This window comes from Osmerus mordax, unplaced genomic scaffold (assembly GCF_038355195.1).
Source record: "Osmerus mordax isolate fOsmMor3 unplaced genomic scaffold, fOsmMor3.pri Scaffold_172, whole genome shotgun sequence".
NCBI lineage: Eukaryota > Metazoa > Chordata > Actinopteri > Osmeriformes > Osmeridae > Osmerus > Osmerus mordax.
This window is the reverse complement of record NW_027120484.1, coordinates 1-26276: the sequence shown is the minus strand read 5'-3', so window position 1 is coordinate 26276 and position 26276 is coordinate 1. Positions and strand designations below refer to the sequence as shown.

General features: G+C 46.5%; 1 protein-coding gene across 1 annotated transcript; it reads right to left on the bottom strand.

The window, feature by feature from the left end:
- Positions 1-11178: 11178 nt before the first annotated feature.
- Positions 11179-13577, bottom strand: mafba (MAF bZIP transcription factor Ba). The gene has a single exon (XM_067232051.1). It carries the CDS (start codon positions 12990-12992, stop codon positions 11934-11936), a length of 1059 nt encoding a protein of 352 aa, XP_067088152.1. The 5' UTR covers positions 12993-13577; the 3' UTR covers positions 11179-11933.
- Between the last annotated feature and the right edge of the window lie 12699 nt (positions 13578-26276).

Here is a 26276-nt window from a genome sequence, read left to right as displayed (position 1 = left end):
TTCCACCCTCCCTCCGTAGTTCCCACCACAGCTGTGTCTGCGCCCCCACCGCCCCCACCCCCCCACCGCCCCCCCGTCCCCCCGCAAGCCAAGGACGGTGTGGGGGGCCAAGCAGACCTCATAGAGGACAGCTCCTCTCCAATCATGACACGGAGAAGGCTTGTGTCAATTAAATGGTATGTGCTTATGCCGCAAATCACACCCACATGTTCTAACCCCCCCCCCCTCCCCCTCCCCTTTCCCTCTCTCCCCCTCCCCTCTTCCCCATCTCCCCACAACCAACGCACAGTGTAATCACTCTCATTACCTAATGAGATCCTGTGCCGTGCCGCATGTGCACACACTCCACGTACACAATGCACACACATGCACATGCCAAGCAGGCATGTGTATGCTCACAAGCATATGCGACCAGAGGGGACCCCCCCATAATTATGTTTTGGTAGTCTGTGGGTGCCACAAAATTGGGGTTAGTGAAATGTAACACTTCATCGGGGTTTGATATCCTTTTCAGGAGTGAATATCGGCAAGTCTTCCAAATGTTTCAAATGTTCCAAGTGTAAGATTTCCCAACATTAAAAGTGAGGAGATAGGAAAATTGTCTTCAGAATTTTTTGTTACGACATTTTTGGCCTCCCCAAGAGTCCCAGGTCGTTTGGAACCTTGCATGCGGGGCACAGAGAGCACCAGTGCAACACGCGGTATATCACCGAGGTTTCAAAAGAGCGTATCGCTCAAAGAGTCCCTCTCGCGAGCGCACCAAGGTCTGCCATTCCCTGGCCTCGAACTCCAGAGTAGAGCCATTGTGCTGTGTATTATCTACAGGACAGTGAGCACTAGCTTAATCTGGCTTGGCCCGGGGGAGGGAGAAACAGTCATTAGCTGTCTTGGATGTATCTACTTCGCCTAATCCCTCAGAATAACATAATCTCTTTAAAAGTTGCTCTGCTTAAACCCAATCTGCCCAAACTTAACGCGTGATTGGGGTCAATCTGGAATAAGCCACGCCTTGTGGGGTCCCAAGTCCCACTGTGCTGCTGGGACACGTGTCGGGGCGTGTGTGTGTGTGTCTGAGCATGTGTGTGTGTGTGTCTGAGCGTGTGTGTGTCCGTGTAACAGTACATCTGTTCCGTTATACTACACACACAGAAAAACAGTCCCTCCCTACTTCTTACTAGGAAACCAGGGTTTCATAAGAAGGTAGTTTTATCTTTATTATAACTAATGCGTTTAGAGGATGTGAACAATACAGCACAGTGTCATTTATAGAGTGTTGGGACTGCACGATTCACCACTTCAAAAAGACGCTTTGCTTTACTAAAGCTTTAGTTGAATGACTAAACCAACTACTTTGCGCTTATACACAAGATACAATACTTACCACGTTTTGCAAATAGGCATTAGTGTCGGAGGTAGGTTAGGGGTATAAAGAATAAAGTGACAATAAAGTGTCACAGTAGAGAAACCCTTCAACCTACATCAATGCTTCACCACTTCAAACTGGACAACATTCTGGAGAGCTATCACGTCATGAAATGCATGTGACATAAAGAAACACAGACGCATGTCAAGCACAGAATGAAATGCAAATCAGTGTCTGAACATCTCTTTCCCTGGCCTGCGTGTGGGCCTGACCCAGGATCAGCTCCTGCTCTGCAGCTGAACAGTCTCCCGTCAGCGGCCCACGCCGCTGACTGACTCCAGGACAGTTCTTACAGTGTGCTCCTCCCTGCAGCCCCTGGTAGACTGCCGCTCGGCTGTTTTTCCATGCTGTCTCTCGCCTCCAAACCACTTACAGATGTTGGCAGCAGGGAACGTTGTGGCAACTCCAAACGAGGAAATCTAAAAAGAGATCGGGCTGTAAAATAAAACTCCAGCCCAGAGAACGAGAGAACAAGCGAGGATTGGAGGGGGGGGGGGAACTGAGAGATGGATAGAGGAAACACAGATACCTAAGAGAGAATGAGAGAGTGAGACAGGGACTGAGGGAAATACGGGAGGAGAGAGAGACAGGAGCGGAGGTGTGGATTGGAGGAGACGATGGGCCTCACAGTGGAGAGGATAGGCCTCACGGTGGAGGAGACGATGGGCCTCACAGTGGAGAGGATAGGCCTCACGGTGGAGGAGACGATGGGCCTCACAGTGGAGAGGATAGGCCTCACGGTGGAGGAGACGATGGGCCTCACAGTGGAGAGGATGATAACAGGCCTCATGGTGGAGTGGATGACAGACAGCAGAGTGCAGGAGAAGGAAGGCTTCATGCTGGAGGAGAGGCAGGGCCTTATTGTAGAGGAGCCAATAGGTTTCTTGGCAGGGGCGTAAAGGGGGGAGCAACAGCGCATAACAGTGAATTAGGTCTGATTTTGAAGGAAAGCAGAGCCAGTTCCTTCGACAGAAAATGCCGTCATGTTACTTCTGTCCACCTGTTTTACAGGAAGTAGTGTTTTCCCCAACGGATCGGACAGGAAGTGTGTTGCATCCTGCCTCCCGCTCACAGTGAATGCTCAGTGTCGTTAATGGTGATGGTCAGACACCTCCTGTGTATGTTTGTGTGCTGTGTGTGCGTGTGTGTGTGTGTGTTTGTGTGTGTGTGTGCAATCTCTGCCTCGCCACTCGCTCTTTACAGTGATTGTAAAGATAAGTGACCTGTCTCTCCCACCTCTCTCCTCTCCTCCTCTCCCTCTCTCCTTTTCTCCCTTGCACTTTATTTATTAAGGGATCCATTCAATTATTTACCTCACATCGCTGCAACAGGCCAGGACAGTACACATACACACACACACACAAACAAACACAAACAAACATACATGATTCACTGAAAATGAGATATAATACACCAAGCACTTTCACAAAGGCATGTTTAAGGTATGCAGACTTTTCTTTGTCCCTATTTTAAAATAATTGCAAATACCAGTACAATCAATACATCTAGCCAGGGTTCGAATTACGGGGGGGTTTGGGGGGGTTTGACCCCCCAATTAAGAATTGGACCCCCTAAAGAGGTAAAAACAACAGGTTGTTGGGTCGATACATTTATATATCGATCTTACCTGTAATCGTAACCCCCCCGATTGTCATTATATATTTTGCACTCTGCATCTAGCTACAACAGAAACATAATACTTGAGTTTAGTGTGTATGTGAGAGTGTTTATAGATTATACAATATCATAATCCAATATACATATACAGTATGGTCCAAAGGTCTGAGGCCACTAGTCAATATATTTCTAATTTGCATTTTTACACAAATTTCAGTGATAAAGGTGAACAATTTCAGTGAAATGTTTAATCTTTAAAAAAGATGAACGTCCTCCTTTTTATTTTAATGACAGCATGCCTTCCTCAGATGTGAGCAAAACCTGATGACCCATGTTATCCCAGCATGAACTGACAATGTTCCTTAACAGCTTGTGAGAATGCTTGGCTTTTTCAGTCTACAATTCCCCAAGTAAATGTTCAATGAGGTAAAAAAAATGAGGTTCAATGAGGTAAAAAAAAAAAAAACTACTGTACATTATTGTATATAATGTATAATATATTTTTTATTATTGTATGTATATATATATATATATATATTAGTAAATTTGTGTGTGTGTAATATTATCTAGTGTCATGTGAGAGTCATGTTTAGGAACATTCCTTCCCATGGGCGGCAGGCACAGGAAGTGATGTCTTTAAACTGGACACGGCAGCGTCTTGCCTGCGGTCGAGGTTAGCGCTTTAAAGGTATCATTGACCGCTCCGTGTCTGATCTTATCTGTCCTCCCACCCTCCCAACTCCTCATCCTCCCGGTCCCTGGGCCTTATCCCTGGAGCATCCAGACATGGATCAATCCCTCCCGGAATTGGGTTTCTCATCCAGGAAACTAAGATGCACACACGGGAGATTTTCGTGGCCTCTCAAGAGCGACGAGCGACTGGGGGTGTTCGTCATACGGTAGAGCATCGACTGGTTGTGACGCAGGGAGGTGGAAACGAATGCTGTTTAGCAGCTGCGGGCGCTCAGAGCGCAGGACAGCCGTCACGCAGGTCCCCTCTGTCGTTATGTCATCCAAGACAATATCAACTGGATTGCATTGTAAAAGACTAATCATCTAGGCTTATTCCCAATGTATTGGTCACACCCAGTCGATGATATTCAAATGATTTGTATACACATCGTACGATATTAAAAGCTTTAGGCTCCAAATTAATTTTTATATTTTGTGTGCTGAATTTAATAAGTGTAGGAGTTTTATGTTATGTTGCAGGCGCCAGCCTACGGATGTATTAAATTCATCAAACAATAAAAGCTTTTCTATTTCATTCTGTTCTATATATTTATTAATTTTTGCATAAAGTCTGTGCTACTGAATAGTGATAAACAAGATAACCTCAGTAATCTTTTAAGGGTCATCTTGGTACCTAGGAAGGGAGATCATCACTGTATGTGTGTGTGTATGTGTGTGCGTGGACATGTGTGTCTGTGTATGTGTGTGTGTATGTGTGTGTGTGTGCGTGCGTGCTTATGAGTCCATCAGCCTCTCAGCCTGTTACAAATCAGAAATGAATAAATGTATCCGTCTGTGTTTGTGTATTTGTGTGTGTGTGTGTGCATGTGTTTGTGTTTTGTGTCTGTCTGTGCATACTGTACATATTTGAGGGAAGGGTTGTGATCACTTGTGTGCACTCGATTATCTCCCAGCTCCTATCAGTTGTTGGCTGAGATGGGATTGGGATGATGGAGAGAGGGGGGGGGGGGGGGTGATGAGTGTGTACTTGTTTGTGTGTGTGTGTGTGTGTGTGTGTGTGGAGGGGGGGAGGCAGTAGGGGAGTGGGTGGGGGGTGTCGCTGTTGGGGGAGCAACAAGCTGAAGATAGATAACAGATGCCTTGTTGGTGTCCTCTTCCAGACTAGATGCAGGCTGGGCTGGGTCAGGGGCGAGAGGGGAGAGGGACGGGAGGAGGAGGTGGTGGAGGTGGTGGAGGGGAGGGCTGGAGGGGAGAGGGACGGGAGGAGGAGGTGGTGGAGGTGGTGGAGGGGAGGGCTGGAGGGGAGGACTGGATGGATGGAGCAGAGAGCGAGGAGGGGAGAAAGACGGGCGTCGGAGATTGATTGCCTTTGACTCGAGTCCAGCTCTGTGAGGTCTGCCCAGCCAAAGGCGAAGAGACACATGCGACACAGAGAGAGAGAGAGACGGTGGAACAACAACGCGCAAACAGACACACGGCAGAGACGTGGAGAAGCACGAGCTCATCCCACAGTCCTCCTAGACCTCCACAGACACACGGCAGAGACGTGGAGAAGCACAAGCTCATCCCACAGTCCTCCTAGACCTCCACAGACACACGGCAGAGACGTGGAGAAGCACGAGCTCATCCCACAGTCCTCCTAGACCTCCACAGACACACGGCAGAGACGTGGAGAAGCACAAGCTCATCCCACAGTCCTCCTAGACCTCCACAGACACACGGCAGAGACGTGGAGAAGCACAAGCTCATCCCACAGTCCTCCTAGACCTCCACAGACACACAAGAGACGTGGAGAAGCAAGAGCTCATCCCACAGTCCTCCTAGACCCCCACAGTCACACCAGTCAGAACTCAAGTACAGGGCTTCACTCTTTATTCAACTGTAGGGTCTCCTCTGCTTCCGTCTGTTCGCACATAAACACACACGTGTATACACACACGCATACACACAGACACACAGTCACACCCATGAACACATATGATTTCACGGACACACACACACTCACAGCTTCAGCCATGGCTCAGTGGCTAGGGGGTTAATGCTGGAGTGGTGTGTGTCCGTGGGGAGAAGGCTGCTTTAATTCCCCAGGAAATCACTGTGATTGGGAGCAGCAGGAAAGTCACTTCCAATGAAAGTCGATGGAGCGCTGGTGCAGAGGAGAACCTATCACCAAAAACACCTCCTGGATTCATCACAGGTCAGAAGAAGACCAAAAAAAACGAGTACAAAATCAAACTATTTTGTTTCCTTTTTTTTTTTTACACTGGGGAAGTTTCGGAGACCTTTCCCTTATCTAAAAAAGAACCTTGTGGATAAATTTAAGAGGCTCGAAGGACAAAGGACCATGAATTCCGAACGTGAAGAGGGGAATGCGAAAACAAACTATACCCCTTAGCACAAAGCAGCCCCCCCCCAAAAAAAAACGTCTTTCTGGCAGAAGACACACAAATGAAAGGGAAGGGAAAATGACTCCAGTCTCTGACCCAACGGCGCCCCATGCTCCTCCCACAATCACCAGGAGGCATCCAGAACCAGCCAAACCTGCCAGTGTCTCCGGTATTCAGAGTTACTCCAATTCCATATTTTTGGGGGTAGTGCTCTGTAAACAAATACAATGTTTTGACCTTCTTGCTGTGGATGGCCTCTGACACATATTGTGATCAAGCGTGGAGGTATGAGTACTATTGGTCATCAACTGTTAAGGACCACACAATCCTATTGGACAGTGAGGCCAGAGGCTTCCATGTGAAGAGTGTGCAGAAGCATGTATAGGTAATAAGCACCATGATACAACACAACAAAAACTGTTACAGACAGGAAGCTCTGTTACCTTTTGAGAGCTAATTAACACCTGCCTTAAATAAGAAAGTGTGATCTAGCCAGATGTTGAAATACTTAAATGTTCGAACGATTTAATTGTTCCACCATTCTGACTATCACTAGCCATGTCACAAGTGAATGTGAATACATTTTTATGTAGGGAGAAACCTTTTCTCATTTTGAATGCTACCCTATCTAGGTCTAGGGCTAGGGCTAGGGCTGGCATGAGGTCTTGTGGGCTGGGGCTGGTATGAGGTACTGTGGGCAGGGCTGGGGCTAGCATGAGGTACTGTGGGCAGGGCTGGGGCTAGCATGAGGTACTGTGGGCAGGGCTGGGGCTAGCATGAGGTACTGTGGGCAGGGCTGGGGCTAGCATGAGGTACTGTGGGCAACTGTGGGCAGGGCTGGTGTGAGGTACTGTGGGCAGGGCTGGGGCTGGTATGAGGTACTGTGGGCAGGGCTGGGGCTAGCATGAGGTACTGCGGGCAACTGTGGGCAGGGCTGGTGTGAGGTACTGTGGGCAGGGCTGGGGCTGGTGTGAGTGAGAGCTGGGGCTATACTGGAGGTGAAGATCTGGCACAGTGTGCTGAATGCAGATAGGATCACAGTGGGGGCGTGAATGTGTGATTGGAGACTAAAATCATTAGAGTATGCCTGGTCACTGTGCCCTTGAATCTTCTGCTGAGCTGGGCTCCCCGCTTCCTCTCTCTCTCTCTCTCTCTCTCTCTCTCTCTCTCTCTCTCTCTCTCTCTCTCTCTCTCTCTCTCTCTCTCTCTCACTTTTCATTTCATCCCATCTTTACCACGTTTTTCACTTCTCCGTGGTCCCTTGCTTACCTGAAGCAGTTGTCGTCGTTTTAAAACAATTATTCCAGCGTTGGAATACTGACTCCCATTAGCGAGTAATCTAATAATGTGTAATTACGTGTTCCATAACACATTACAAAATCTATTTTCAACAAATGATAGAAAACACATTCTTAGATCAGATGACAAAGTATGTGCAACATTCTCTCCAAATAATGAGTAATTGTTGTATTGTAATTACAATAATTATAACACCATATTCATTCACAGATGCAGACCTTGAACAGTCAGAAAAACTCCCATAAAGAAATAAACTCTCTAAAGTGTATGATTCATAGTGTTATTCTAGATGACTTCCTGTGTTCATTTTGATTTCTCAGCTAACGTGATGCGTACTGTACTGAGCTGATACCAGCTGACACACTACCTCGGCTTCCACACACACACACACACACACACACACACACACACACACACATAAGCACATGTACGTGGACAGACACATTTTCACGGACACAAGCACATATCCAAGTGCACACGCAAAACAAAGACATATGCGCATGCTGCAAACACACGCCTGCACACACAAGCAAACCTTCACTGACACACACAATTGCTGGTGGACAAAGCATGTATACACCAAGCACACACACAAGCACACAAGTACACTCACACCAACTCATCCTTGGATGAACACATGTGCATGCACACATACACTGACCCAGACGCACACACATATTTTGGAACTATATTAATCTACTCAGTGATCATACAATGAACAGGGGTCAAGACAGGACAAACCAGTGGACTATTTCTCTTTTTGTGCAGTTCCCTTTGTTTAAGGTGCAAATCAGTCATTGCAGAGTAACAGTGGATTCTATGAACCACATAAACCCCATGCAACAGTACTGTTTCTCAGAACGTAGCACAGGTGTCATTATTCGGATTTGGGTCTGTACACTGCCGTTAAGTAAATACAATGTCAATCTATTGCGTGTCACAGGAAAACGTGAGGCTGGCACATTAATCACAACCACAGACACACATGTGCATACAAACGCATGTGCAACGTCTGAAGTACACAGAAATCACACGTATTCATAAAATCCAAAAACTGGAGCAGGCCCTTCGTAGCCAACACAAACATGGTTGGCATTGTTGCGCGGAATAAATCTGCAAAATACCCTGTCCAACATTGACTTTATCGTTATCGTTTCGCGTTAGAGGCAAATATTTTGCGACACCAGGAATAAATATGACTCTGTTATTAATATGATAAAGCAGCCCATCGTATCTATACCTAGGTCACCCCAGCTGCTCTCAAGTCGTACAGTAGCAGTGGCTGCCATCTCCTCTCTGGGAGAATGTAAACCAGACTACGGTTCTGTGGGCCCCGATAGGCTGCCTAGACCGCCTAGACGTTTTGTCCTTGAGAATGTGCAGACACGGGGCAGATAATGTTCTGACACTAGAAACTCAAAACCTGGACCAGATCAACGCTTATACTCTCTTCCATCTCTGTCTCAAGCCATGGTGACGGGCGGGAAGATGGAAGAATGTGGGGAAATATCTCAGAAGTAATAGGTGTAATCAAATGTATTAATAAAGTGTGATGCCGGCCATTATTTATTTAATTCAGACAGCGACAGATGAGCTCACGTGAGAAGACAAAATACAGGCAGTCTGTATGGGTCACAAAAATTATTCATTTCAATAGAGCAACTTATGTACTGTATGTCGCCCTTATGGGCCTTCACCCTCTCTGGGGTTATTTGAAGGGTTAAATGTGTTCCCTCTAACGTGCGTGTGTTGCAAGGTCGAAGATCTCCTTTTACCGTGGGCACGTGCAACGGCGGGATTTCTGCAAAAGTCAGCATGGGAGCCAGCACACGGAATCTCCCCGCAGAGTGCGAGACAAACGGGTGGACCCGGTGTAGTGTAAATTTCTAATTGGGTCTAATCGGGGTCTATTATCCATTATTTGATTTTTCTGTGTGGATTAATCTGAAACCGCTAAACCAAACGCATTTCACTGATGATGACAAATAAATTATAAACAAATATGTAAGAGAACGCTTATTTAGACAACAGTAGGAATAACCTGCAGCTTCATTGGCAGTGCTCTAATTAAAAACCAGTCCCTTAAACATGTGTCAGCTTGTTTGAATCTTTCAACGAATGAAACATTATTTAAATCTACTGGTATGCCGTAGATCTGTAGCTGCATTACTTTTCAAAACTATGCATGTCGCGAGGGTCTACTATCGGCTTCATAAATGTTTCACAATGCAGCTGCGTCATGCCCTCTCTCCTCTTCTCCATAACAGCCAAGCCTGCAGTGAATGTCGTCATCATGCAATCAGGTCACTTCTTTAGAGAGATCAGAATAAACAGTTCAAGAGGTTATTGCCATTTCAATGACTTTAATAAGCAAAATAGGAAACAATTTCTTCCAAAAACAACCAAAAAATAAGACGAAACAGAAACCAGCCTGAATGGAACTACAACAGTTCAAATTTAAGTTCTTTTACCCATATTTATATAAACAGGATTGAAAATTGATCCCCATCATCGCAAAGTACATGTAATTAATACAAACAAAACAACAACCCGCTGCTGCAGTTTCAATTTGATTTCAACACAGTTGAATCAGTAACAAACCAAAGATTGTTAAATGCATGACTTTTCAACAATAGTTTCAAATGCAAGCACCATGCTTATTCAATATGATCTGACAGTTTGTTAATTTAAATCATTAAAATAAAAACTTAAACTATGCATCTGGCCAGCAGAACCAGAATCACCAAATAATAATAAAACAGACAAAACATATCATATAACATACACAGAGTTTTCATTTTGAGAATTTGCACAACCTGAATCCCTTTTTTTACTGACCGGCAGGAAAAAATCAGGAAAACATATAGAATTAATATATTGAAACTTTGTATTGAAACGCATGCGTTATCTAAATACTTGTTAATTGTACATAAAACCCCTGATAGATATGTTATTGAGAATGGGTGAAAACGCTTTATATTGCCGAGGTACAAAACACATAGTAGACCACGAAATAGAGCTGTGCTCAATATAACACATCCAAGTATTTGCGAAATGATAAACTTGACTTTGTGTGTTTATTATATAATACAGTTTGGGTTGCGCAAGAGTTAAAAGCACCTCCCCTTACTCCGTGCCAGAAGCGCCACATTGTAATAAAATGGTAGCCTGCACCACATGTGAGACTGTACTTTTCTACTGTTAAACGGCTACCAGAGGAGGACAACCGAGAACGAAGGTACCCATGCCATGGTGCGTCAATATGGTGCGCAGTGGATTCCGTCACTTATCGATTAATTACTTTAGAGATGAGTTTGTCACACCAGGTTTGCACACTGGTTCAAACTGAGCTGCTATATCATTATCAAGCTTGCATTCTATCCTTTAATTAATCACGACAATGTTTTATTATAGAATGTCTTCCTGGAGGGAGGTCAGCACAAAGTTCAAAATGAAAACGTAGAAATCATTATCCAAAAAGTGCACTTAATACACAAAGTTCGTTGTCTTTAAATGCAACAGAAAAATGCCCATTTCTCTTATCAATACCCCAAAATAAAACATAAAATGGAGAGAAAAAAACACAACTCAAAGAAAGAAAGAAGTTCAAACCAGCCTCCTCAATCTTGGTGTGCAGTTTGCTGTTGCATAATATTTACAAGCCTAAAGAAACCCAGACCGTATAGATTATACTGCACAGGCAGTCCTGCTGTACTGTTCCCTTGCTTTCTCTACCCCCCCCCCCCACCCCACCCCCACCCTCCAACCTATGGAGAAGCGCAGATCAACAACATGCTCTTAAGATACACAGAAAATGAAGGTACAAAATAGAAATTATTACCGTACATGTCCAGCATGCAGGATTAATATTTTAATGCAGATTTTTGTTTTTCAATATATATTCGAATATAACCAAGCAGGCAATAAATCAATGAGATGTTGCATAAAATGTCCCCATTCGGCGGGTTCATAGACAGTAGGCTAAAGTTTGCATAATGTGGAGTCTTGTTCTCAGATAATTTTTCGGGCCCACTTGTCGAACGTGTGCCGTAACACTCGTCTGCGATGTGTGTTGTATACAATATAGACCTGCTTGCTGTTTCATATGATGTCACAACAATCAAGAACCTTAAACCACCGTCAGACCACGGCCTCGACCCCCATCTTAGACTACTTACAGGTTATTAAAAGCCGTAGTCTAAAAGAGTAATGTTCATCAGTTGCTCCTATTCTCAGGAGGAAAAAAAGTATCTTCACTACAAGCAACTAGTCTACAAAGATGCTACGACTTTCCAAACATTCTAGCTTGTTCTTTGTATCTCAGTTGTCACGTGGAAGGAGAGATGATTATACGAGAATATTATTTCATGGATAATTCTAACAGATATAATTGTTACTGTGATTTTGTATTATCATAATCAGTATGGGAGGACGTTGATTATTGTTATTGTTTGTTCGTCAGCATTAGTTGTGGAGGGGAGAGAGTCACAAGAAAGTATATAGGCCATAACAACTCACATGAAAAACTCGGGAGATGACGGGTTGTCACTAGTGGACCCAGCCTCGCGGAACCCGTTATTCGCCCCAGTCCCCGTCAGTTTCTCGCACTTGAGTTTGTAGGCGTCCCTCTCGCGCGCCAGCCGGTTGATCTCCGCTTTGAGCTGCTCCACCTGGTTGATCAGTTGCGTCTTCTCGTTCTCCAGCACGTGCTTCTGCTGCACACGCTTATATCGGCAGGACTGTGCGTAGCCCCGGTTCTTCAGGGTCCTCCGCTTTTGCTTAAGGCGGATGACCTCGTCCTTGGTGAAGCCTCGCAGGTGTCGATTGAGCTCTCTTACGGACATGGACACCAGCTGGTCGTCGGAGAAGCGGTCTTCCACGTTCCCGGAGCCGTGGTGGGACGCCTGGCCCGGATGACCGTGTGGATGGTGATGATGATGACGGTGATGGTGGAGGGTTTGGTGAGAGCCAGGGGAGACGGGGGACGGGCTGTCGGGGTCCTGGCTGTGGTGATGATGGTGTTGGCTGTGCGGGTGGCTATGCCCCCCCGGGTGTCCCGGCAGTTCGTCCGGGTGGTGTGGGATGCCTCCCCCGTATGGGTGATGATGTTGCTGGGCATGCCCGTGGTGGTTGTGGTGGTGGTGCGGCCCCCTGTATCCCTCGAAGCCGCCCTGCTGCAGCTGCTGCTGGACGTGTGGGGGCGGGGGATGCCCGTGGGCCGTGGCACCAATCAGGGCCTCCACAGCGTCCTCTGGGGTCAGGCTCAGCGTCTGTGGGTCAATCTGCTGGTGGTAACCGCCGCTCGGCATCCAGTACAGCTCCTCCAGATGGTTCTTCTGTTCTGTCGGGCTGAAGCTGGGCGAGGAAGGCACCGAGCTGCAGGGTGTACTGATGGGAGTCGAGGACACGGAGCCCTGAGGCTGGAGACGGTTACATTGGCGCACCGCGGCGCGCTCTAGCCCGGCCAGGCCTTCCTTCTTTACGTCGAACTTCATCAGGTCAAAATCGTTGACGTATTCCAGAGCCAGAGGGCTGTTGGGAAGCTCTGGGCCCATGCTCAGCTCTGCACTCATGTTGCTGTCGCGACTCTTCTGCAGATAAGCGAAGGTGCTTTGCCAGCGTCGCAAAAAACGGATTTGGGAATAAACGTATCTTCTGTCCTCTCTTGTCTCATGCAATAGTTATTTTTGACTCCACCGTTGTAGACTGGTGTGCTGTTGCATGCAACACGTACGAAAGGTACATTAAAAAATTCAATAAAAAATGGAAAGCGAAGTGTAAAAACAAAAAAAACTTTCAGACTAGTGCACTGCAAACGACATCGGAATTTGCGTCATGTAGCCTACTTTAGCTAATCTGGTCACCAGACGAGGAGTGGAGGTAGAAGGAAAGTCTCAGTGCAAAAGTAAATCGTCAGTCCTTTCAGCAGAAATGAATACAAAACAAACACATAAATACCGAAAAAATACCATGCAACGTTGACGCGGGTTCCAGTCCTCTTATCAACTCTCGGCAGTTAGTCCTTGTTTTCGCCAGGAAAATGAAAAAGAAGCGGATAGAATACAGTAGGATACAGGGCGTCTGATTTTCGCTGTGAGAAGCAGCTTTCCAGCTCTGCACCGCAGAGATTTAGGCTCGCCTCTTTAACTCTCACTCACTCCCGAGTATTCAGCAGACTGCACTCGGTGTTAGCCAAGGCTTTATCCTTATAGAGCGCAGTGACGTTGCTCTGGAAGGCTGGTTCCAATGCACTCTTCTCTCCAATGGGAGCGGGGCGAACAACCGATTAGCATAATGGAAGAAGAGAAGGAGAGAGGGGGCACTCTCTCTGACAGCTCCACAGACAGTCAGCTGACTGACTACCCCAAAGGAAGGAGGTGGTGGGCGGAGGGGGTGAGAGAGAGAGGGAGGGAGAAGGGAAAACGCCGAATGCCTTCACGTTAGGGGAACCAATAGCATGTTCGCCTCTGAAAGCCCGCGTTTAACGCATAATTCCTCCACTCCATGGCAATTACATCGCTGGATTCATGTTAAGGTTACGGCGAAGAATGTATTCTGTAGAATTGAATGAAGTGAGATTGTTTATTATCCACCATATCTTTGGTTGAATATAACATCGCACACTTAGATTTTGATTGACAGTAGGCTACGTTAAGTGATGACAACCCTATAATAATGTGATTTGGATCCTACAAAACTAAAACAAAGTAAAAAACATGTTTGTTTAAATTGGTAAATGGAACGTAGTAGGCCTATACTGTCCAATAGAAAGGTGAGCAAAGTCACAAATTTGAAATAAATTATGTTGGTTTCAAAGAATGGTACCCTACGACACAAACGATGAGCTTAACTATCCACGACTTTGAGAAAATGTAATTAGGCCTAGTAGCCAACTGTTTAATTTGTAACTATACCCTATTTGGTTATAGTCAGTTCTTTGTTAGATTTAATAGATTTACAGCGTGTAGCCTATTTTCTTTTCAAAATGCACATAGTCATGTAGTCTACAACCCATTAGGCGTGTTGAACCAGGCATTATATCTAGTTTTTCCAGATAGCCTAGGGAAACAAGAACAAACTGTCTAAGTTCTAGTGTTAAAAAACAGAATGCTCTTTCTTGGCACGAAGAAGAACACACGCTTGGGAAACAGTGCTGCGTACCAACGATGATCCATATAAATATAGGCTCAAGTCTGCCACTAAGTGGCTGTATAAGACGGTGCATGCTACTCTGAACAGGCAGCTTTGCCTTTCGAGTTGAATTCCAGTCTCACTTAGCCTATCTGTTGAATTAACACAAAGAACATGATGCTATAACATGATAAAGACACGATGTTTAAAGATACTAAAGACGTCAAATAACGCATGCTGTTTAAGAAAAAATGTGTAGGCTATATTTATATTTATTGCATTGGCCTATTTGTAACGGGATATACAAATTGGAAAAGATAACTGTTGCAAACCTTTACAAATAGGCTGTTTATGTGTGGCATTGATATGAATTTATTTTGATTGCAATCCAAATGATGGTCTCAAACATATCTAGCTTCACTACTTCAGAGAAACTGCTTGTAAATCAGTGAATTTGAGTAATCGATCCGATTATCATTCCGTTTCCACCTCCTGTCCACGCTTGAATACAGCCACGGCCAGGGCGTATTGATTAGGCATAGTATTGAGGGAAACAGGCACCAAGGACGTTATACGATAATCAAGTTCTTATTACTTGTAATTCTGTATCAGTTAGAACTATCTGGCATGTCAATATGCAGATAAAAAGTCTTCATAATGTACATCCACATTGTTTATTGAAAATGTGTGCGTTTATTCAGCAGAACATAGCCTACAGTTGGGCCCTATCGACTTCAAAGAAAATACGTGACATCAAAGCAGACATCTCAAATGTACTTAAATAAAGCAAAGAGAAACAGAAGGCTATATACAATTATATGTTTTTGATGTAAGGAGCTTCAAATAGCAGATAGGCCTAGTCTACCACCATTCCGATGAGGAGACCTTGACAAGTTTTACAAGCATTTATATAGATTACGCCTTCATCTCTCTAACCATGCTAAACTATGAGAAATCCAAACAGGGTAGCCTACAGCCTAATAACCTATAATACAAATCTGATAAAAGCAACAAAAAAATGATAATTATTAAGCAATTGTACAACCTAGTTAATCTAAGCTAATTAAATTAAGAGGCCATAGCCTATTATTATTATTGGTTGTCGTAGCCTATAGTCTCAGGATAATTATTGTTTTGTTGTTATATACTGCGTTTTCTTAGGCAAACGTATATAAAACAAACAGTGCAAGAAACGTTAGGTGTTCAAACGTTTCCAATTTTGATAGGCTGCGTACTGTGCATATGTGTCATTTTAGATTTGTGATATTGAATGAAATGCTCAGCCAATGGCAAAAATAAACTACACGAGTTTAACCACATCTAAAACCTTATGGCAAAGCGAACCAGGATGGATATCTCACACTTGTAGTGAGTCAAAGGCAAAAAACCTCACTCCTTTTTCCTGCTTTCATAAAGCGCCCGAAAAAAGCAGTTGGGTCGAACTGCGCATCCAACATCTTCTCTCCGAGGCCGACCCGGCGGCGGCTCCATTAGCGGGTAATGCGCTCTAATATACCCAAGCCCACCGTCTGATACATACAGGCAGGCCTGCCGTTGGCTCTCCCCCTTCGGTAATAGCAGGCTGTAATGGAGAGAGGAGATGTAAAAAGCGTCCATGTCAGCAGCATAACGGTGGTTAATGATCTATTAAGTGATCCATGTGCTTATGGACAGCGAAAAAAAGTGTTGATGCTTGCTTATTCATCCTAATGAGGGTCCCATCCTACGGATTTTAGGAATGAATAACAGAAATAAAATCACCTTTTAAATGTTACATTTAACAGTTGACAAGGTGCTGCGTTCGAGGCGCATGGACCCTATAGTGGTGAAGCGTGCGCTCCCAACAGTTCACACACCGCCGGCGGGAGCATCAGGCCACCTGCTAACGGTCCAGGGTATAGGCCTTACGGTAACCTCCGGTGTATGTTCGGTACTGCAAAGACGAGAGTCTACCGAAAGGATATGTATTTTCAGCCGGACTTAAAGGATGTATCCACCCCTGCATCGTGCAGGTAAGGGGGGGCGGGGGAGTTACTTTCTGTTCCTGGTGTCTGGAATATCTGACCAGTTAAGTGGAGGGTGAACTCTGGTCCAGGAGAGGTTCTTTTTGTGTTTTACTCTACTATAATATTTTTTCGTCGGAAGGTAGACGATAGATACTAATGGTTTTGGTAATGAGCAATCGTGTGTACGGTTTTCCTGACCTTTCTGCATGCGCAACGACAAATAGCCTACAGCCTAACTATTTATATTAATATCCCCAATTTATAGGCTAATTCATGGATAAATGCAATGACAAGCGCATGTAAGTGTAGCCCATAGTTACTCTGAGTGTGATAGAGAGCGTGTTTGTGTGTGGATGAGAGACAGCCTGTTATAAAGTGAAGCATTTAAGGTTTTGCGCACGAGAGCCTCGAGTTCTCGAGAGTTTGAAGCACGTAGCAAAGAGACAGGAGAGCCGTGCGCTTGCGTGTGTTAACGACCCCTGGGCTCCAGATCCAAAGGTTCTGCTCTTTTTTCCTCTCAAAGAAGTTTATTGTAAGAGCTATGGGCCTTTGCGACGCTCATAAAAGAGAGCCAAAATACAGAATTGTATAAAATTGGTAGAATTTATCAAGAAACTAAATTATTATGTACATTTCTGTAACAATATCTTCTTATGTTAAAATGCGATTCACTTTTCGACTCTTTAGGATTTAGGCTATACCGAGGCTTGTTTCGATAACAAGAATAAAATGTGCAAATAATATAATCGAGTAATTCATTACAAAGTGTGATCATAATTTTAATACACATAAATGTCAGACTTTGAACAAGACCATAAAAATACATTCCTATATGTCTTTGTCTATAACTTACTTGCGCGTTAATTTCATATTAAAGCAAAGCATGGGCTGTTAGCTGCATATTAGCACTGCATATTTAACCAGGATAGGCTATTAAAATAACCCGGTGTCAAGTTTATTTGTACAATTTCGTCATTTTAAGGTCGTCAATAATATAGAATTTAGTCTTGTTCAGTAGCTCGGCCATTCTTGTTTAGACTTTTCGAAGGTGATGGATTGCTGTCTGAGAAGAACATGTATTATTAAAGGATGTGATCGGTGAACACCGCGCACAGGCCTGCCACTGAAAGTATATAACATCCCCAACAGGGATAATTGACTAGGAAGTCTTTAAACACAGCAACCGGTAATATAAGTGCAAAGTCCCTCATAAATATGAAAACAGGCAATCGATTTTGCAGTCAAGACCAAATATTTACCCTAAATAAAGGCTGACTCATCAGACCTAAGATACCTCAGTGTACTTAGAGTAGGCTATGTTCTCTTCAATTGAAGAAGACGGGAGATATTTCTTCTGTGCAGCGACTGTGCCCCTTCGCTTCACTGCAGGACTCTCCCCTCTGGTGTAGAGACAAGGTGTTAGGTTATTTCTTAGAGCAGGGCGCCTCCACTGGCGATAGACATCAATTCGTCTAAAACGGCCCGTTTGATGCGCTCTGTGAATGACATTACCGCTATCCCGTTGTTTAGACCTATATTCTGTAAGCGGCAGGTCAGTTGCCCTCTTGTCTGTCTGCATCCAAATGTTGTATCCGACATATGTATGTTAACAGCAGCGTAGACATCGGCCTGTTTGGAGCATGAATTGTGTTTGTATAATATGATAAGGTCTTAGCCTACGTATTATTTTGAACCATATCAGCAAGATGTGTGGCATTTACTTTTTTCTTTCCTCCACGGAAGCCTGTCTCTAAATATTATGTCATTAGTATCATGCCAAGCTGAGAAAGAATCTGAAACAGAGACAAAGCTTGCGTGATAATTAGGCTACATGCTAGGCTACATGCTGGCGCAGAATGCTTCCATAAAGCCAATACAATCACTCTGTTACGTCTGATTGACGTGCTGAAAATAAAACAACAAATAAATGACAGTAAGCACTGCACTTGTTTGACCTCCAAATAAATAAAGGATGTAAATAATGCCTTTGTGTGGTGATTCAATTATTGGAAATTGCAAGGTAGAATTGACTGGCTGCATTCCAACTTCGTCCTCTGTTAAACCGTTTTTCATGTTGTCGAATTTTGACAGTCGGCGTCGCCAGTTTATTTATCACATATTAGTTGATGGCACTGAACAACCAAACACCCACTCTGGCTAACTCCAGATCTTCCCATAGCACTCACCATAGCTTATGATCAATTAATTATACAGGTTGTCTGAAAAATACATACCGGTTTTCATAATTCATGTGGGTCTCATATGCAGTAATTTACTCACAGCACACCAGAGCCCATATGCATCCACTCTGTCTCCAGCCTGTGGAGTCCTGTCTCTGCCCTGTCTCTCCTGGAGACAGACCAAGCCTTCCACTTGGCACAGAATCATGGCTTTCCCTGAAATGAAATCTTACATTAAAATGTCAGCGTTGAAGAGCATCCTTCCTATTCTGTGGCCTGGGCCTCATCGTGGGGCATGTGGGGGGGCTTTGAGGCCACATTTCTGGCTTGTATTAACTTTCCGACCCTTGTGATGTTCTGGAAGTTATGCATCATCAGTTTGCATCACAGGGTGAGTATTGAGGGATTAGGTTCTAAGGGACTTCAAATGCCTGTGCAACATACAGACTTACACATTAATATCGCATAGTCCTAGGTCAACACGAAATTAATCATGAATTACAGGGTGTGTAATAGGATGTGGAAACCAACCATTTGAATATGTTATACAGGTCTTTAAAAGTGGATAGATGTTGTGATTGGAAATTATATTGCATGTGCAGCTTTTTTTCAGCATTACTGCAATGTTTTCAAAATGAGCGTATCTCACATGACAGTTCTTCAGACTCTCGTCATGCATTCACTCATTGCTTTCTTGCAATGCTTTCCTTGCCTACCATAAAGCATTCAAGAGATTTACAAAGTGTTAAGAAGCTAAAAGCCTAAAGTCTTTTTGCCAGACAACTGCAACATTCAATATCATAGACAATTTCTACAAGAAGAAATGTTGGTGGGTGTTGACTTAGACAACCCTGTAAAAGCATAACCTGACTAATTATCAATACTAGATATTACATATATCTGTCGAACTAGATATAAAAGAAAAAATGAATAAAGACTATGTGTAGATCCTTTGAGGTGTATGGCTTGTGTTTTGGTGTGGACCAGTCAGGAGGGCTACAGAGATCCTGTCGTCCTCCAGGTCTGAGGGTACCTGGGTAATCCCGGTGCCACTCTGGGAGTGTGTGGGTGTGATTGATCAGGGGGTGCTGTGGGAGGGATTCGGAGCGGTTTCAAATGAGAGTGCCGAACGTGCGCTTTCTCCCCCACACATCTCCCACAGCACAGACAATATCCTTCTCCCTGTTCCCCCACCCCCACCTGCCACTCTACAGCCCCCCCCTCACCCCTTTCTCCCTCCCTCACCCCTCTCCATCCACCTCACCTATTCCATCCCCCTCAGCCTTCCTCCCAACGCTGTCCCCCCCCCCCCCTCTCACCCCTCCCTCCCCCCTCTCCCATGGGCTCGGCTCGTTCTTCCCTCCCATGCTTACTCACCCCTCCCTCCCTCCCTCCCTCCCTCCCTCCCTCCCTCCCTCCCTCCCTCCCTCCCTCCCTCCCTCCCTCCCTCCCTCCCTCCCTCCCTCCCTCCCTCCGCCTCCCTGCCCGCATTCTTCTCAGCCCCCCTCCCTCACCATATCCATTTCCGTCAGTAGACCGTAGTCGGTTCATTCCTCCTTTCCCCCGATCCCTTTTGTTCCTCCATCCTTGCTCCTCTGACTCCGTCTCTCTCTCCTTCCCTACAGGATGCAAGGCCGAGTCTCTCGCTATCCTCGCTCTCAGCTGCAAAACTGCTAGGGCCTGGGCTTCCAAAGAAACCTTCACCATCCGAGCGCAAAGAAACACTGGGGTCTTCGTCACCCTTTCCCTCCACTCCTCACCCCCCCCTCCACCCCTCTACTCCCCACCTCTCTCCTCTCCTCCTCCCCTCCTCTCCTCTCCTATCCCCTCCCCTCCCCTCCCCTCCTCTCCTCTCCTCTCTTCTCCTCTCCTCTCCTCTCCTCCTCTCCCCTCCCCTCCCTCCCCTCCCCTCCTCTCTCCTCCCCTCTCACCCCACACCTCTCACCGGCTGACCCAGCCTCTCCTCCCTCAGCCCTCTCCTCTGCCCCCGGCCCTGGCCTGCCCCCGGCCCTGGCCCTGCCCGTGGCCCACCCTGGGTCATTCATCATGGGCCTGGGAAGGGGGAGCCCAGAGGAGCGCGGGGGCCCTGTCAGACCCCTGCAATCGCCTCTTTGTGGCTCCTAGCAAACAAGTGTTGGATCAGCAAAAGTCTATTAAAGCCTGGTGGGCCTTTCTCAGCCAATTGGGTCCGGGTCACTGAGCTGCTCTCCTCGCTGTTCCGAGAGCTCTTTGTGTCGCCGCCGCCGCGCTGACACAGATCCCCACAGATTATGATTTTTAGCAGCCATTTGGGTCTCTTTCGCAGAGGCTTGGTTCCCCTCTCTCTCTCTCTCTCTCTCTCTCTTCTCTCTCTCTCTCTCTCTCTCTCTCTCTCTCTCTCTCTCAGCTCTCTCTCTCTCTCTGCTCTCTCTCTCTCTCTTCAGGCTCGACGCAGACCAATTTTGGGTCCTTCTTCCTTTTTCCTATTTTCTTCCACTCCCCACCTCCCTCCTTCTCTTTCTCTCCATCTATCTCTCTCTCTCCCCCTGCCTTTCCTTCCCACCTTCTGCTAAATCCCTCTCTCTGTCTCTCCTCTGTCCCCCCCCCCTCCCACTTTGAATAACGTTGCCATGTCTGTGTTCCCCTGTCCACCATCACTGGAATTTCAAAAAGGGAACTTTATGACTCTTTATTTCTGGTGGAAAAAATTCAATGAAACCTTTTCTTGTCCTCACAGGTTGGTCTACCAGGAAGCTGTAATCACCCCCCCCATGTTATCTCTTCACCCCCCCCCCCCCCCCCCGTAATTGTAAAGGTGTCTCCCCTTGCGCCAGCATTGGTTCGGTGTTGCCGCTGGCATCTAGGAGCGTTGTCCCGACTCATCACTGGGGGAAGGGGGGGCTGAGTGCATGCTACCGGGGGACCTCTGGAGCCCCCCCCCCCCCCCGTAATTGTAAAGGTGTCTCCCCTTGCGCCAGCATGGGTCGGTGTTGCCGCCGGCATCTAGAGCGTTGTCCCGACTCATCACTGGGGGAAGGGGGGGCTGAGTGCATGCCTACCGGGGGACCTCTGGAGCCCCCCCCCCCCCCTCCCCTTTCGATCTCTCATCAGGGACGTGACTCAGCAAAGCGTCCGAGCCATTTCCCCCTGACCGCGCTCGACCACACCCCGACCCCGCTCTCAACCCACCGCGGTCGGAAACGTCGCGCGCGTCACGTGCACTCCCCGCCCCCACCCCCACCCCACCCCCCTCCCCCACCCCCCCCCGCCCTCCCTCCTCGCCAGCGCCCCTCATTAGAGACCACGTCTGCAATATACACAAATTATACACGTCCCCGCCTCGGGTGCAGCCGACCCTGATCCACAGCCGTGCCCTGCACACTGCACACAGCACACAGACAAGCACCAGAGGGTAACATGTACACCAGGACATGTACACGATCACAGAGCTGCAGCCGGGCCCGTTCAGCTGTGCGGATTAGTACATGTTGACTTATGAGGTGAATCACGTGCGGATGATGTCGAGAGTCCTGCTGCCTGAGAGTATGAGACTGTTTAGACATGATGGATCTGGGCCCTGAAATGACCCCCTACCCCATCATATGTACTGTACGCACACACACACAGACAGGCACACACACACACACATATACACATCTGCAGGCACACATTCACACAGACACACACTTGCACATTTGACGCCCACTCACACGAGCACATATGCACACGCCCACAGTATACACACACGTGCATGCACAACCACACACACATGCCTGGCAGGCAGGCAAAAACACACACACACACACGTACACTTGGCTGTGGTTCTTATTAAAACGAATCTATATATATTTCATGGTCTGTTCTCTGTCATTAACGTTATTGTTTTTGCTTCTATTCATCTTCCAGCTCTCTTGGCTGGACTGACAGAGCCTGGTGTTTAACATCAGAGAGGAAAAGGATCTGATACACACTCACATTGTCAGCGTGTGTGTGTGCATGTTTCTGGTGGAGCGCGTGTGTGCTTGAATGTCTGCTTGTGTGTGTGCTTCTGAGTGTATGTGTACAGTATGTGTGTGTGTGTGTGTGTGTGATAGCAGGATTTTGACCCGGGTAGAGGTTATGTAAAGTGTGTGAGGTAATGGTCGGGTATAGGGATGTGTGTGTGTGTGCATGCTTCTGTTGTATGTCTGTCAATGCTTCTATTCGTGTGCACGTGTGTTTCTGTTTGTGCGTCTGCTTGTGTGTGTGTGCATGCTTCTGATTGTGTATTTGTGTATATGTGCATGTTTCCTCATTGTGTGTATGTGAGTGTGTGTTTGTGTGTGTGTGTGTGTGTGTGTGCGCTCGCTTGAGAGACTCCCAGGTAATCTGCATATTGCTCTCCCACCTTAACAAACTCCAGACAAAACCTTGTGCTTCAGGGTCGGTTGGCCAGTCAATGGACCTGACTTCACACACACACACACACACACACCTCTGCCCAGGCACAGTCTTGTCTGCTTCACCTCTCAAGGCGTCTGTGTTAACACAGGATAGATGAGCCCAGCCCTCTCTTACCCCCCCCCCCCTCCACCCCCTCTCTCCCCCTCCCGCCCCCTTGCCCTGTTTCCCCACTGATTAATCTCCCGCATGTGTGCGTGCGCGCGTGCGTGTGTGTGTACATACCTGTGTGTGTGCCCATGTGTGTCTGTGGATGCATGTTTGTGTGTGTACATGCATGCATGTGTGTGTATAGGTTTGGGGAGCACGTGGTGTGTGTGTGTGTGTGTGCAACGGCCAGGCAGATGGTTATAGATGGGGCGACACCACAACACTGGCAGTCTGAATCTTTACTCACACACAGGGAGAAACCTGAGGCCCAGGATCCCCTCTACACACACCCCACCCCTGCCCTCTCCCGTGACACACACACACACTCGCACACACCAACGCATGTATTTGTACACTCATACGTACATGTACACACACATTTACATACGTACATACAGCCGTACATGCATGCAGGCACACGCACACACACACCCGCGCATTCAGATCTCCAGGTCGTTCATTTTCAACCTGAGTGCCTGGCATTTCACTCTGTCTATCCCCCCCCCCCCCCCCCCCTCCCCCCAACCCTCTCACAAACACACACACACACTTTATTAAGAGACTGGAACCACAGGGCTTCTTCTCTGGGAGTGGGGGTGAGGGATGGTTTTCGTTTGGGGGTTGCCATCTTTGTTTGTGGCCCTCCTCCCTCCTCCGAGAGCCTGTCATGTCTCTCAAGCTTTTCACTTCTAGTCGTTTCACCCTCTACCTCTTTCTCTCCCTCTCACACTCTCTTTCTCCCTCCCTCTCTTTCTCCCTCCCCCTCTCTCCCTCCCCCTCTCTCTCCCTCCCTCCCCTCTCTCCCTCCCCTCTCTCCCTCTCTTTCCTCCCTCTTTCTTCCTCTCCCTCTCTGTCACGCTCTCCTCTTTGCCTTCGTGGACAGCTGGAGCAACGCTTCTTTTCAAGTCCTCACGAGCACATAAACACACACATACACACACACACACACATACACATGCACCTGCGCTACACGCACGACAGGTCTACACACACGACACGGACTCGTGCGAAAGCGCACAGAAAACGAACACACACACACTGGTTCCACCTCTTGTTTTGACAGACAGCTGCCCCAGGGCCCTGGAGTCACAGTAAGTGCTCACGTGGCAACACAGCACTAATGTATGTGACAAAATATAATGCACTCTAATCACGCACACACACATGAGCAGTCTAGGGGGAGTGAGAATCGTTACAGTTTGAACGAGGTAACAGGTCCATTGTGGGCAGGACACAGGGGCCCTAGCCTTGCCCAGTGTGAAAGACCGTGTGTGTGTGTGTGTTCGAGACGTGCCACGTCGTCACAGCATCATGGCACAGTGGCGCAGGAAGGATACACACACACATACATATGCACACACACACACACAGGGGGCTCTGAGTGAGTGCACTCAGTGAGAGTGGCAGGTCCTTTAAGACAGGTGGAACTTGAAGGAACTTGACTGCATGGCTGTGAAGGAGATGAGGGAGGGTGGGAGGGGGGTAGGAGGTCATCTCCCCTTTAGAAAAGACCGGAATGTCTCTTCAACTCACTGTGGTAAAAACGTCATCGTCACGGCAACGCCACGTTCCGGTCCTGCCCCAGGTGGACAGTATGAAGGTTAAGACAACATCATCACAACACACACATTTGGATCTCATGGGACCAACAGTGAACACGGGAGATTGGAATTTCAGTGGCAGATCAAAAGGTTGCAGGTTCAAATGTTCCCCTTTACTGCATGTTGCTTCTGTAAAAGCATCTGTTATAAATGAATGCTATATTTTTGGAATGATCTACAGAATGGAACATAATCTGTCATCTTGGCTAAAAGATAACAGCGGTTTACCGCCACTCCTTAATGCAAATAAAATGAACGCATAAACAAACTATCAGATAATTTGTAGTTATGTCTCCCATCAACTGGAATTCAATGTAATGATAACCGACAGTGTGTAAACAAGTCTAGTTTAAATCCAATGTTGAGCTAATCTTGCCATCCACCGCAACACATGAGATGCCTTATTAAAACCTAATTTACAACTTAATCTTAAAATAATCCTGTCTCAGTGGCCGTGAGTAGCTTCTAATCAGAGGAAGAATCAAAGGCAGTCAGAGGTGAGATAAAACTGAAGGACAAAGTTCAGCAGACTGGACACATTCATTCTTTCTTCGGTCCCAGTTTTCAATCTTGTCAATCGGTACATCTGAATCTTCAGTTACTGCTTTTTTCTCCAGCGTTATGAGTCCTATGGGGTGTTTCCCACGTAAATAAATGTTAATCGTGTGGGAAGCATTTGTCATAAATCAATCTAAATCAATACATAAACAATAATATGAATCATTATGCAATTATTGTGCAGCTCGAATGTGCAATGCAAAGTCTAGTGTAATACCAGTGTACGACGTGCAAGGCACGACAGGGTAGAAAAGGATGTAACATTGAATAAAGGGCTGTTTGGTTAAATCCATGAGGTCCTTTAAAGTCACATTATGATGATACAGTGTTTGGTAAATAGGATTTCTTTAGTCTCTACAATGCTGGTCCTACCACTGGATATGTCTGGTGTTTATACTGGGGTGTGTGTGTGTCCGTGTGTGTGTGTGATACTGTGGTGTGAACCTGTGTACTCGTGAATATACGTGAGAATATGGAATGTTTACATGTCCTGTGTGCGTCTGTGTGCATCTGAGTGTGTGTGTGTGTGAGTTTGTGTGTATTTGTAAGTGTGTGTGTACAGGAATAAGGCCTGTAAATAAATCTGTTGGGGATTGGGGGTGTGAGGATGAAATATGTTCTCGAGGATGTGGAGCCAATGTGAAAAAGTCGGCAGCGCCAGGGAATAACAAATCTCCTGGTGTCGCCGCGCCGCAAAATAAATACACTCCCTGTGCAAGCCATCCATCTGAGGTATGAGGGGCAACAAGACGCCCCAATGCCTCCCCCACCCAAACACACACACCCACACACTCCCAATCACACACTCCACT